The 15,480-nt window shown below is 27.3% G+C and overlaps 1 protein-coding gene across 2 annotated transcripts; it reads right to left on the bottom strand.

Annotated features, from left to right (window-relative positions):
- Positions 1-3,480: 3,480 nt before the first annotated feature.
- On the bottom strand, positions 3,481-5,642 carry LOC137810736 (expansin-A10). 2 transcript variants are annotated; one of them, XM_068612148.2, is made up of 4 exons: positions 5,504-5,642; positions 5,229-5,371; positions 4,777-5,089; positions 3,481-4,406 (listed from the first exon to the last, which is right to left on the bottom strand). In XM_068612148.2, the coding sequence occupies exons 2-4, from the start codon at positions 5,365-5,367 to the stop codon at positions 4,100-4,102; spliced, it is 759 nt and encodes a 252-aa protein (XP_068468249.1). In that variant the 5' UTR covers positions 5,368-5,371; positions 5,504-5,642; the 3' UTR covers positions 3,481-4,099. The 2 variants fall into 2 exon arrangements, with proteins under 2 accessions (XP_068468249.1, XP_068468248.2); XM_068612147.2 differs by having other exon boundaries at positions 5,466-5,540.
- Between the last annotated feature and the right edge of the window lie 9,838 nt (positions 5,643-15,480).

Genomic DNA, 15,480 nt, shown 5'->3' with positions numbered 1-15,480 from the left:
GTAAGTGATTAAATAAAAAAAGGTATGTCTTTAAAATATGTAGTTTGGTGCATTGTTTTCATAATTTTGTTTTCTACAATGATTTAAACTATTGAAAGATGATGAAGAAGGAATAACGAAAAAAAAAAAACTTATAGAGCTATATTTGATAAGCAAATATATTTTGCTCAGCAAACCTTGAAAAATGATTAAAAAAAGCTTTATTTGCGAATTTGAGATTGAGAAAATTTGGACAAAAGTCACTAGTGAATTTATTTTGCTCAATGAAATTTGAAGTTGAAGAAATTCGAAAATCTGAAATTTGATTACTCGTTTAGTATAAAATAATCTGATGAGTGGATTTGCTTGAAAATGACTTCCTTTATTTTGAAATGTGAGCTTTGTATTTGTAGGGACCTTAAGCTTATGCAAGCGATCATCAACCAAGAAAAAAAATGAACAAAACATCATTAGAACCGTTCGAAGCTTCAAAATAGTTTGTTCCTTTTTTTCATTATGTATTACTAGTGCTCATTTTTCTTGGTATTCAATATAATCAACCAATAGTTTTGTTTTGGATTTAATCCATTTATATATAATTAATTCATCTTTATTCCATTTTAGTGATTCAATGTTTATGTTTCATACTTCATGGTTTATTTTTATATATGGTATATGATTAAAAAATATTTTTTATATCTTTTCTGAAATGAATTTGATTAATTAATTATTATGCATTCTCAATCTTAAAACAATTTCTTTTATTATGTGGAAAGATTAATGTTTAATAAAACTTAAAGTTTAACTATTTTAAAATCAATAGATAATAGCTATGTTTGATATAGTTCAATCCAAACACTATTGCTTATTTGATTTTTTTTTTAAAAGTTGTATTTGTTTTAATAGATTAAATTCTACCTTTTATATTTCAATAAACAAATCTAAAACCGTAATAAATTTTTGTAAATATATTGTATAAATTTTCTATTACTTGAACAAATGAATTTATAAAACAAAATAATATTAGGAGTTTGTGTGAGTATGATAACCTTACCTATCTTTGTTTTTTTAAACATCTTGATGCATAACATCTTGATGTATCTAAGAGACTAATTGTAAGCCTTTTCTTCTTGCACCCCATTATTTATAATTGTATCTCTGTACTAATAGAAAAAGATTAACGTATCGTTTTTCAATGTATAACACCGTTGTCGTCGTTATTGTTGTTACTGTCACGAAGAAGAATTAAAAATCTTGTTCTAGAGGTTATATTTTAGATATTTTAAAAATTTATTCTAAAATATTTCTTGATCAGGTAATCCAGAAGTTAATTTTGCAAAGGGTAAAATATCATTTCAAAACTTGTTGGGTGCAATTAGAAATTAAGGGGTGCAGAAACTAGAAGCCCTAATCGTTGTACCAATTATCCATTACGAGGCAAATTATTTCTTTCTTCTGAAACTCCCATAATTTTTTAGTTTCAAAAATGGTTATAGTTATGTGGTTTTTCTTTTAAATATATTATTGAAAACGATTATAGAAATTTAGATTATTATATTATGAATTCTACAATCCAAAATATAAATCAAAATTTATATTTTAAATAAATTTAAAGTATAAATTTGTATTTTAAATTTTGTTAAGAGATTATGATATTTCATAAAATATAAATAGGTGCAAATCTCACCTTATAAGTTTATTTTATAAAATTAAGTTTACTTCTTAATAAATTTTATAATGCAATTCATTCTGAATTAGATTGTAAACAGAATTGTAAAATTTAGAATAGGTAATTTTGATAATTTTGAAAATATGGGAATGCCAAAAAAAAAACTATAGAGGTGCAAAATGAATTTTCCCCAAATTTGGAAACATTTTTTTCTTTTGTATATTGTTTTTTGGGCCGCAAATTCTTTTATAAAAAAAGGCCTTAACATATCTTTTACACTCTCTTTTGAATAAGTTTTAAATTATTGGGTGAAAAATACTGATAACACACATTATTGGTCGTAATTTAACGAACCTCATTTAATTATGTGCATGAATTATTAAAAAAAATCAATGGGATCCACATTAATCCTTGAAAAAAACATACATATGCTAAAAGTGTGTTACTAATAATTAGTGCCAATTAATTAATTGGCACTATTTTTAGGTGAGGTTGGAAAGTAGTCTCAAGCTATTCTCTGTTTTTATTTATTTATTTGTGTTATAACACTTTATTTATTTTTATCTAGAGGTATCAAAATAGGTTTAGACATGTGACTATAAATAGATTAAATAGATGAGTTGATTCAATTCATATTCATTATGTTACAATAAAAATATAAAATAAATTAAAAGAACAAAATATATTTAAGTGAATCCTAATTCACTAACTATAATGAATCAAGCCGAGTTATAAAATCTTTGGTTTACCAAAAAATAAAATAGATTGTTATTTTTAACTCAATCCATGATCAATCATATCTCAATCACGTTTATTTACAAACTTTCTACTATTTTTTCTTTACTAAATCCTAATAATTTTATTTTTTATTCTATTTTTTTCTTTCTCGTTTTGCGTAGCTTTATTCAAACAAATTCTTGGAAATATTAAGTCTTCAAAAATAATTGGCGTCCTAAATTTTTTTCTCAAAAATTATTTTCAGAAAGCATTTTCTGGAAATGAAAAAATATATATTTTAGTAAGATTATTTTAAGAAATAATGTGAGATAAATATAAGCATGAAGTATTGGATTTTATATGATTGAAATGCAGAAACGTACACTGAATAATAGTATATATATATATATATATATATATATATATATATATATATATATATATATATATATATATATAAAATTATTTTTTAAACTTTGGCCGACTTTAAAAGTGGACACAATATTTGCATATTTTAATGACCTTGGAGATTTTGTGGCTTTAATATGTATTATTTGAAACCACTACTAAAATAATAATAAAATTATTACAATTAGTCTTTACAAACATTAAATATTAGCTAACTTGGTGGTTACTTTAACCATTCACGCCTTCAAGGTGTTTAAAACTCCATAAAAAAACATTTGCATCGTTTGTTCACCTTATGATGTGGTTTTAAAAGTTAGCATATTTCTATCAGTTTTAAAAGTTAGATATTATAATTTTTAAAACGGTGTAAAACAAAACCAAAAGATATCTGAAACATCCACTCACATTAATTATATATGCAATTAGCAATAGCACAAGTGTGAAATGAAAGATTGTTGTAATTTTTGTGATACTTTTCTTTGAAGGCAGTTTTGAAATGAAATATTCTAAAATGAGTTAATAAATTAACCTCTGATAATATATCATCTATATAATTTCAAAAGTTAAAAGCTTCAATTGCTAACTTTTTTACATTACAATTTATATTTTTTTTCTTAATTAATAAAATAACTTGCCATCACAGTGTTAGATTTCAGAATATATACATTCCTTTCCATGTACAGAACAAAATAATTGGCAGAATAAACTAAAGAGAAGGAACATATAGTACTTGTAAATTACAGCAACCTTCCATACATGTAGAAATAGTGAAATTTACACTTTGAAAGTTCAATACAACCAAAGACCAAAGACATACTAAAACACTATGAAAGTTGGATACAACAAATACATATACTTGAAACCAAGGGTGCTTACAACATTATGAGTAAGCAACAATGTTTCTGAAAATCACAATGGTGTAAAAAATACTAATGGCGGGTGGTACAACATAGTCCACCTCCTCCAATTTAGTAGGTTACATAAAATATATATAAAAAACTCCATCTCTGCTAGCTTTCAGCTGCAGAAAGGTTGAAAAGGCTTTCAAAAATGAAAAAAAAAAAATACCCCAATAGTAAAAAAGACCCTAAGAATGGGGAACCCCTTATGATTAAGAGCCAGCTTAAAATAAGCCTTAACCATTTTATGATCCCAAGAATGCCAATTGTCCCACCCACCCCTCCACCAAGTAGCATACTATGTAATACCCTAGTATACTATTGAGTTATACTAACACTTAAACTGAGAAATTATAGAAACATATACTCTTATATATAGTGGTGTATCTAAATATTTGGAACTTGGTCTTGTGAATGATTATGGTTCCTAGCGGAATTGAGCACCAGTGTATGTTTGGCCAAAGGACCACCCAGCTGGGGCAGCATTGTAGGACACCACTGTGTGGCCATCACTGGTTGTGACCTTAAAGGAGAGGCCTTGGCCATTGAGATAGTTGTTGCTCTGCCAGTTCTGACCCCAGTTCCTGGACATTGGCATCCATCCAGTTCTGGACCCTTTGATGGCCACAGCATGCACATCCCCAGCACCTCCTACGTTTGTTATGAGGACCAGGTTGAAGTAGGAGTGACCATTGATTGTGAACCTTATGCCCCCCCTTCTTCTGCAGGGCACCCTACACAAAATCCACACAAAGAAAAATTAACCATGCTACTCTTGTTGCCTCTGTGGAATAAACTAAACCGTACCCAATAGCATAATTTGTGTTATTTCTATATAGTACACAGAAATCAGATTTCTTAAAAATTTAAACATTAACCCATTAGGTGGAAAACAGTAATTTCACTGTAAAGTTGCCAACTTTAAGAAGAAAGTGGTTTGGTCATTTACCACTTGGAAAGAGAAAGCAGGGACACTTCCAAGAACTTGAGTTAAAAAAAAGTTGAAGAAAAACTCCTTTTTGAAAAGTTGAAGGTGACAGGAGGGCAAAGTAGGTTGAGTTGCTAAAACTACAAAGAACAAAAAATGGAGACAATTGCTATTACCTTCTGTAGGACACAGGCACAATTCCAGCTTTGTATTGTGCAATGCGCAGGAAGACAGGTTGAGAGAGGTCAAAATGGTGCAGAGGAGGGTTGCACCACCCTCCTGCATTGTTGGGTAAGGCATTGTTTGGAGGACAGAAATTGGTTGCTGTGACCAAAATAGAGCCAGAAAGGCACCACCTGTGGTCACTCACACACCTTATCTCATAGCATGAACCACAGCTCAGACCATTGTTGAACAGAGCAGTGCTTAAAGCAGCAGTATTTGTTCCATACCCCTGGCTGTAGAGATTCCCATAACCACAAGCCCCGCCTACACCAATTTCATTACCAAACAGATCAGTCAAAAGAGTTACTTCATTAGGCCTTAAATAGTTAACAAATTTCAAATTCCACCCATCCCCCACAAAAAAAAATGGATCTTTTTCATAATGCTTTAACTTTCTACATACCCATTGTTCCAGATGCATCACTCCCTCCATAGAAGGTAGCGTGTGCATTAACCCAGCCTCCACCATAGCCATAGCCGTAGGCAGAGGAGAACATTGTGAGAAGGAGCCCCACCGAGATCAGCAAAAAAAATTGAGCCATTTTCCTGAACAAATCCAAAACAAAACAATTAGTCATTTCATCTCCTTCTAGTAATGCTTCTCTGAAATTGCATGCAACATTTAGCCAGAAATGTGCACCAAATACTTGACATGATGCAATGCAAATTTGCAATTACTTTGAAAGAGAAGCTTGAATTGGAATGTGGATGAGTGAAGGAAAAGTGAAGGGGTGTGGCACTCAATTTATAGGCATAAGCAATAGGGTCAGCCATAGCTTTAACTAACGCTTTTAAAAGTGTTGGGACCAAAAACTGCAGAGGTTATAAGCGGTTTCTGAAACACTTTAAAACAGTGCAATTTGCGAATGGGGCCCACATTTGAAGCTACTAAAAGCTGTTTTGTAGCTGAAGCCGTGTGGTTTTGTAGCTTTCGTTGCTGGAAAATCTACGAAATCAATGTGGGACATAGCGGTTTTAAGTTATTCTGCCATTGCCACATGCAAGCATCTTCCATTTGCCGCAAATACCCTTTTGCCTACGCTTTTTTCAACTCTTTTTTCTGTTTTTTTTTCTCATACGGAAAATGTTGTCACAAGAAAAGTTTATGGGGATTTAGAAGTAAAACAAAAAAAAGTTTAATTTCTAGTTACAGTATCCATTTTATAATCTTATATCATTTGGACAGTCTTATTTTTCAATATAATATTGATTTGTTCCCAAATATGAGTTGCCCTTTATCTTAACAAATATAATATATTTGTTAGAAGAGTAACATAATTTTAGTAACCTTACTGAAAAAGTTACACGTTTAAAACGGTGCAGTGTTTTTAAAAAAATATAAATATCATAGTTGGTCTAGAATATTTTTAGTTACTATTTAGAGTTTTAAAATCATTATTCTCTTCGTCCATTTTTAAGTGTTATATTTTTATAAAAAATCTATTTAATTTTTACTTTTAAAGTTTAAGACAATATTAGTTACTTTTTATTTATATTCTTATGATCTTTTATATAATTTTTAACTAGTTTATATATTTGAATGTCTTGTAAAGTCGAAATAAAAAATTAAAATAGAAAATTTTATGAATATTTTACTAAAGTTAAGAAACTAAATTTTCTTAGTTCTCTATACTTGAAAAAATAAACAAAGGAAGTAACACGTGTTACAACCTAAGAAAATAATGATAAGTACTATAGTTAAGTAAGAGTATATTTTGGATAAAAGGAATGATGAGACTTGAGAACTTATCAAGATGTGGAATAAATTTGAGAGGTTTTAAGAATCAAGAATTTAACAATAAAGAAGTATAAAATCTACTCGTATTATTAATTACTAGAATAAATACATGTTTAAAAAGTTTGAACCCATATTTTTTCATACTATCTTATTTATTTTAATGGGTCTAAATTTAGTATTTATATTTATTTTAATTTAATATATCTTAATAAAAATATATATTATTATTTTTGTATTTGATGGATAATTTATAATTTGAAGGAAAATGATGTTGAAAAACAATATAAATCGAAGAGTTGCATGAAAATAGGAAAATTATATTCTAGAATAATGATGTCTTTTTTTATGTTAAGTAGATTAGTGCTTTATTACTACTATTTTTCTCTTTTTTTTTCTTTATGTTGTTTATGTATCATAATAATAGTTTTGAGATTTAAAATACTAAAATTTTAAAATATAATTAAAAAAAATAGAAAAAAAAATAAAACATACCCAGAAAATAGGATATCTCATTATATATTATATATTATAGATTAATTACTTTGAAAAATTAATCTTCTCGATATTTATTAATAAAAAAGCACACATATTCTTAAAATTTAGTCTTAATTAAATTTCAAATCTCTCTCAAATTTGGATATTTTCAAATGAATCTTTATTAAAAAAACTCCATCTTTTAATTTTTTTCATTAACTAGGTAATGTGTCAATTATCTATATGTAATTTTGCTTACTTATCTATACAATAAGTGCGAGATTTTGAAATTAATATAAAACAATATTTTAATTAATGTAAAACGAAAAGTGAATCTTTTATTATTTTAACTGAATGCATGTTGGATAATAAAATTGTCATGTTCTTTGATGGCTTCCACATAGCGACAAATGGAATGTTGTAAGGATCTAGAAAACAACTTTAGAGTAGTAGTAGTATATTTTAAATAATACCTGAATATTTTATTATTAATGTAAAAATAATATATAAATAGAAAATTCAATTATTCAGGTTTCATTTTAAAAGAACCACTATCTCTCTATAAGTTTCATTTTTCCTTTCTCTACCTTCTCTCCAAAATTCTAACTTCCTCGGTCATCAAATTTACGATCAGAATCCGCCATTGGACTCTTGACAACGATCCCCACAAGACTTCTCGATCAAAATCTCAAATAAAGTAAGTTCATCTCACTCCTTTTCCTTTGAGTCAATGTTGTTTTGGTTAAGTTTGCCTTTAGTATAGGTTTTTGCATGTGACGCTTTAAGCTTTAGGATTAAGACTATGTTGATGCAAGTTAAGTTGTCCTTGGGGTCTGTAGGAGTTGGAACTTTTAGTGAGCATCTGCTTAAACTTAAGTAAGGGAAGCTAGTTTAAGTTTTAAATAGAATCCTAGGTTAGAAGATTTGGATGTGGGGGTGATGTGGTCACCAGTTTCAAATTTTCTTATAGGATTGCTTGTTTTTTTAGTATATTAGAATTTGATTGAGATTGGAATGTGAAATTGTAGATATGGAAAATGTTGTAGAATTCATATTGGTTTTTATTTGAATGAGTTAATAAATGTATTTAATAGTTTGTTGAATCACTTAAAGTGTAATGTTTGATGAGAATTGATTGTTTGATTTTGAATGATTTTGGTTTAAAGAGCATATATATATGTGTACATGTATAACACTACAAGAAAATCATTAAATAGAAACTAATTTTAGAGACCAAAATGATTAATTGTTATTTGACTAAATTAGACACCATTTTATAAACTAAAACAATTATTGGTATTTAAAACTAGTTTCTATTATTAATAAAAATTTACAAAATAGTTTCTAAATTGGTATCTAACTATTAGTTATCAAGGTTTTACCTACTTACTACTTTATATTCTAAATTAGTCTCTATTAATCTTTTAGAGACTAATTTAGAATTCAAAAAATTAGTAACTAAAACATTGGTAGCTAATTTAGATACTAATTTAGAAACCATTTTATAATTTTTTATTAATAATAGAAATCCCTTTACATACGAATAATTTTTTAGTCTCTAAAATAGTATCTAATTTAGTCAATGTAGTGATTAATTATTTTTTGTTTCTAAATTTGGTTGTTATTTAATAATTTTCTTGTAGTGTAGGTTGACATAATAGCTCAACGAGAGTGCTTGAATATTTCTGAGTAAGAACTATCGTTTTAATGTTTTAGATTTATAAAAATATGAGTTTGAATGTAATTTTGGTTGATAAATCAAAAAAATTTAACAGGTTTATGCAGTCTTAATATGCATATCTCGCTCAAGCGAGGTATTTTTGCTTAGGCAAAATATTTTCGCTCGAGGTAGCTTGGGACAGTGAGTTCTAGACCCGTTTTCGCTCAAGCGAGAAAGAATCTCGCTCATTCGAGACCCATTTTCGGTTAAGCAAGCCCATTCTCACTTAAGCTAGATGTTTTTTTGCTCAAGCTAGCCTAAAAAAAACTTAAAATTTTATTTTTGCTTTTAAAAGATTGGGTTATTCCTGTTCTATTGTTTTTAATTTTATGCAAGATTTTATTGTGTTATATATATATATATATATATATATAAATAGGATGTTTATGTGATTTGTTGGATAGATCTTTATGTGTTTTGAATTTCTAAGTTTTGGTTTGATTAAATGATGTAATTTTGTATAATGTGAGATGTGAATTATGAAGTTGAGATCAAGACATAGTATTTTCAGGAAAAGAAATATCGTGTTGAGATTGTTAGGACGTGCATTGACTAGTGATGCGTCTAGAAGGAGGTATCATGACTCTAATGAAATCGTATATATGAAGTTATTCAGGTGGTGAAAGTCGAAGGAGATTCATATGATTTTGGCTGGAGTGTGAAAAAGAACCTGGTCTTTCATATTCATATGAATTAACCTTGTCTTATGAGATTATTGAAGACATTGAGATTTTTATGAGCATAGCTGTGTGGATTCATAGTGAGATAGTATAACAAGTGCAAATGTAGAGTGGGTGAGTATATGGGTCAGTAGAAGTCTAATATGAGTAATGTGAATGATGAATTTCATAGAAACTTGGTGGTTTTGTGAAAATGTATGAGAGTTGATGACTTTATGATTGTTGATTGAAGTTAAAATTATATATATATATATATATATATATATATAGCTTACCATGTTGTTTGTTGTGTTTTGTTTTTTTATTTGTGATGATCGTGTATTTACACGGGAGTAGGTGAGACTGCAGGTGAGAGAGCTTCACAGTGAGCATAATGACATGTTTATTTTCTTTTGAAATGTTTTGTTTTAAATGTTATGTAAATATTAAAATTCTTATGAAAAGAGATATATTTTGAGATATTATATGATATAGGTAGGTGACAACGATGATCCATTATTATCTAATATGGTTTCAATGAAAACAACAAATAATTTATTATTAATTGTAATATTGTTTTATTAAAAACAAAATATCATATATTTTTAATATGTGAAGACAAGTAAGTAAGATGATAAGACAAAATAATAATTACACAACTAAAAAAATACTAAATTACAAGAATTCGATTAAAAAATATAAAATTTTTAAGTAGTCAATAGATAAAAATAATTAATAAAAAATTAAAAATACTTAAATTTATTAGAAACTTAAAACTTAATTAAACTTAAAATTTAATTATAAAAATATAAAAATAATTAAATGCTTTATTTATATATATCACTACTTAAAAAATCATATTATATTTATATATTATGATATTAAAAAGACGATTAGAAAATAGAAAAATTTATAACTAGTTTTAAGATAAAAAAATATTTACTTTTTTTTTGTAAGAAAAAGTTAAAATTTACTTGTGTATAAATTATGCTGTAGAAATACTTTTAAAATAATTTTATAAATTATTATTTTTAATTTATGCATAAATTAATTTTAGTTTATGAAAAAAAAACATTTTTTTAGTATGTTTTATCTATTAGAAAAATTCGTATAATAATAATAATAATAATTTATAGCAATTAATAATGTGGGTTGTTTAACCATTTTCTTACAACTTCTCTTACCATTTCTAACTTTATAAACACAATTAACTTTAATTAATTTTTTTAACGATAATAAAGTAGTAGTCTAAGCAAAAATATGATAAAAATACTTTAAGTACTTAGATTTTATAAGACTTTCTTATAAAAATATGATAACATGAGGTAAAATTTAAGACACTAAATTTTAGATAAGATTTGTGAGTCAATAAAATAAGGAATATAGTCTTGAAAACATATTTAACTTATGATATGTTATATTCAAATAAAAATTATAAAAATATCTCAGAAATGATGGAACTTAAAAATTAAATTAAGAGAAGATATAATAGTTTTTACAATGAAAATGACATAAGTAATTTGTAACTGGTTTTTAATAAGATTATCTTACCCTTTATTAATTTAAAATAATTTTATTATACAATAAAGCACATAATTGCATAAGTTTTAGCAATATTAACTCAATTATAACTGTTTAACTCTTCTAGTATAAATATATTTATTTTTATATTTTTAAATTATATCATTTTGATAAGAATATGTAGAAACACAAATGTGTTTAGTTTATAATAATAATAATAATAATTATAATAATAATAATAGTAGTAAATAAACAATAAAATAAAAAATAAAACGGATTAATTAAATTGTTTTAAAAGCTACTGTTAATTTTGCTGCTACACTGTCCGTTTTTAAAACAGAAAACTTAGGGGAAGGAGACTTTCACACAAGCCTAGGAAAGAGGCCCAAAGGTTTGGTGATGTTAATAATTAGATAAAAACTACTGTCATGTCTTAAAATGATTACAAAACATTCTTTATATAAATAAAACAAAAATAAATATATTATTTATTAAAATAATTTATTCTTTAAATTTTTATTATTATTATATATTACAAAAAATCCAAATCTTTAGAATAAATTATAAAAAAAATATTATTTATTTAAAACTAAAAATCTCCTAGTGAGTTGGTGTCACCTCTCACTTAACACTTTCACCTTCTTTCATTTCCTTGCATCAAAACTTCTCTTGATTTTCTTGAAGCTTCTGCAACTCATATCTCTTCATTCTCCATCCAAAGACAAAAATCAAACAAATGCAAGGAGGAGGATATCATTTATTCTTGAAGCAGAGAATGTACTAGAAAGAAGATTCACAAAACTTTAAAATCATTAAAACTAAAAATATTAAAAGAGGTGTTATGCATAAGAAAGACAAGTGTTAGATTTCTAAATCATTTCCCCTTTGAGCCATTTTTTGCATGGAAGAGAAAAGATATTTGGTGGAAAAAAAAAATAAAGAAGTGCATTACTAGTTTAAAAACTCATATTATATATATGTACATATATAAGAAAAAAACTCATCAAAGAAGTGAATCCAATGTGGAGAAACATGTAACATTTTTAAGAAACTATTTTCGTCGGTTCGAGATCGAGATCGGTCGAAATTTGGATGAGCTACTAGCAGTTTCCCTTCATGCTTTAGTGATTCAATATTCAGGGAACGATGAGAACTCCTCCTGCGATGACACTCCAAAAAAGCTCAAGTCAGTAAGATCACCAAATACTGTGTATGTAGTGAATATAGTGCAAAGATGCGAGTTCAGACTACTCCCTGTGAGTGGTCATGTATTCATAAGCCTTCATGTGCTTGGATCTTTGACCCTGGTTTCTCTAGGTTTTAATGTGGCATATTAGAATATCCTTTCAAAAAATCTAAATATCATGTATATAAATCAAAGTATTATGTAATATAATTAGATCATTTATGTAATATAATAAGGGATATTAAGCAGGTAAATTAGAGCATTTATGTAATATAATCAAGGAGGGATATTATGCAGGATATAAGTTGTGAGTGTGTTAGATAGACTGTTAGTCCAGTACCATGAGTTTTCACACTAGTTGATGGAAACGAGTCAATTAATCCATATAAATGTAAGGTATTTCAAACCTTATCCAGCTAAACATTGACATATATCTATTTTTAGAAAAACCACATGTATCATTAATATAATTAATTATAGACATTTCCTGAGAGTTTAGAATAGGATGACTATAATAAAAAAATAGTTTATGTTGATTGTCCAAAAGTAAAAATTGTTTAGCCCTAAGTGGTTTCATGATCAGTCCATTAGATGGTTTGATCAGGCTATTAGAAGATCTCATGACCAAGCCTCTAGACGGTGTAATGACCAAGCCCTTGGATGGTCTGATAAGCCCCTTATATGGTTTCATCATCGACTATTCGGTCTGTTGAGACATTACATAGTCTAATAACCACGATATAATATGTGGTCCTTACATTCTTATGTTTTAATGATAACAAAAACTAAATGGATGGATTAGTTACATATTGAAATATCTAAGCAATGTTTCTACAATTGTAGTATCAATTACGAGAGACGATTTTAACATCTACAATATAAGTTCATGATAGAAGATTTGAGTTTCTACAACTTATATTCATTAGACAACATGATAAAAGTGCATAACATAATTTAGAATGAATGTGTTACTTGGTTATAACAATGTTTTGCACAACTATAGTATAAAATAGACCATTCAAGCATCTACAATTTTGTTCATGCTAAACTGTTTGACGCATGTGTTTAACGAGTAATAGGTTTTGATTATAAATGTTAAACCAAATCTTTTGAGTTCATATATTTTCTAAAAACGTGTTCAATTATAGAGATTTTATTTTGGGGTTCGACCCTATTTTTCGTTTATCTTAAAAATCCATCTTTTCCTAAACAAATTTACTCACATAAATTTTGGAAATATATTATCTAATTAATTGTGAATATCTCTCAATCTTCTTTAAACATAAGCAATTTGAATAAATTGAAAATCTCAAGTACCCTATTTTCGTATCATGTGTTATCTGGAATGAAACAATTTTTTTTATTATGTTTTGATTTGTTTTTGCTAAGTCATATTAAAAATACTTTCAAATTAGTTTCTTAAACAAATTTGAAGCAATTTTTTTTTTGAAAGATTATAAATCCAAGTTTTCTATTTTGAGCATCTAGCACGAAAAAGACGGAGGTATTGTAATATCCAAACTTAACTAGTTCAGGTGTCCAAGTACACATATAAAGAGTTGCAATGAGCGTTTAATATATTTTTTTAAAGCATTTAGTCTTTTAGGTTGAGTGCAAAATCATTGTAACTCTTCACTATGTGAGCTTTCTTTGTACTATTTTTAAGAGTGTTCTTTGTTTCTATTGAGGGTTCTTAATATCAGGAAAGGTTAAGAAGGTGTAACCTAAAGATAATCCAGAGGGGGAGACTACTTGTTATAACCAATTGGTTGGTGAAAGTTTTTAAGTAGTTGCTTAAGAGGACTAGATATAGTCTAAATTTGGTTGAACCAAGATAAATTCCTGTGTTGATCTCTTGTTTACTCTTGTTCTTGCTTATGTTTTAATTCTTACTAATAGAATATCTATTAGATGATTCTACAAGAACGTGTCTACTAGATGATCTATTAGATAATTCACGTGAGAGTCTACTAGACAATACTTATTTCATTCAATCTCCTGCTCATGGAGGCAACTCACTTACAATTTTCATAAAATTGAGTTTGCATAATATGATTTTCATGAAATTGAGTTTGCATAATATGGTGATATGCATTATGAACAGAAGATCAAATAATTTTATAATTTGTTGATAATTAAATTACTTTTAATTAACATTTCTTAAAATTTCTACATTTCCTCCTCTATAATAAGTTTATCCTTGTGCATTATGTGTTGTGTAAGTGGGCAAATTTGTTCAATATGACAGCATATTCAATCTTGATGTTGTATGTGATTGAATTAAACGTGATGAGAATGCAATTAGATTATAAAGTCGTAATGAGTTTAATTTACTGTTTTTATACAATATATAATTTTTACACACCCTAAAACTCCAACATAAATGTTATCGTAGAAGTGTTGGTCAAAATGTTTTTGTTTTTTTGTTTTGATCCGGTGGACAAGCATGGATGAATCTGGTGCACTGTGTGCGGCATTGTTACCTAAGGATAAAATTAACTTTATGATTAGTTGTAGTTGATCATAAGCCACTTGAGAATCTTCCCACCATCGTATTATGTGTCTATAAAAAATATTAAAATAATTTAATTTTAGAAACTTAAAAGTTTCAACGGATTATCCAATTAGTTTAACGAATTACTCATTGTAATCAAAATATTTATTTCAATTCTTTCAAATTACACTTTATATTAAAACACATTTTTATAACTTTAAAACAAACAAAATTTCATATAAAAAATTCTGCAATAACAGGTCACCAATAAACGAAGTTGCTTGTACATTTTGCAGATGGTCATAACCACCAAAGAAGTTCATAATAATATATTTTAATTATCTGATGGCATATAATATAATATATATATATATATATATATATATATATTTTCAATACTCAACTCCATAAAAACTGGTTCTGACTCATAAGGTGAGATTTGCACCCATTTATATATAATTATATACAATGAAATGTCATCATCTCTAATCGATGTGGGATCTCTAACACACCTAGCTCATGTCGAGACTATCAACTCGTACATGGAGATATATGTTATGGATGATCCGATAACGGTTCGATAGCGGGTGCCTGATAAACCCAACAAATTCTTACTAAGATAAGTTAAAAAATGACTCTGATACCATATTAAGAAATAAACTTTAAGCCTAACTCAATTCTATAAAATCAATTCACAAAATGAGATTTACACCCATTCAATACTACAAATATACGTAACAAAAAAATTAATATTTGAGTGAGGAGTAAGTAAGTATTTGGAAAGTGGTTGTTTAAGGGAAGTAACATTCCTGAAATAAAACATATAAAATAGATAGGTTCACACCTACATGCCCCTATATGTG

This window comes from Phaseolus vulgaris, chromosome 2, assembly GCF_051622355.1.
Source record: "Phaseolus vulgaris cultivar YP4 chromosome 2, ASM5162235v1, whole genome shotgun sequence".
NCBI lineage: Eukaryota > Viridiplantae > Streptophyta > Magnoliopsida > Fabales > Fabaceae > Phaseolus > Phaseolus vulgaris.
Note: the sequence above shows the minus strand (reverse complement) of the source record. Positions and strands in the feature narration are given on the sequence as shown.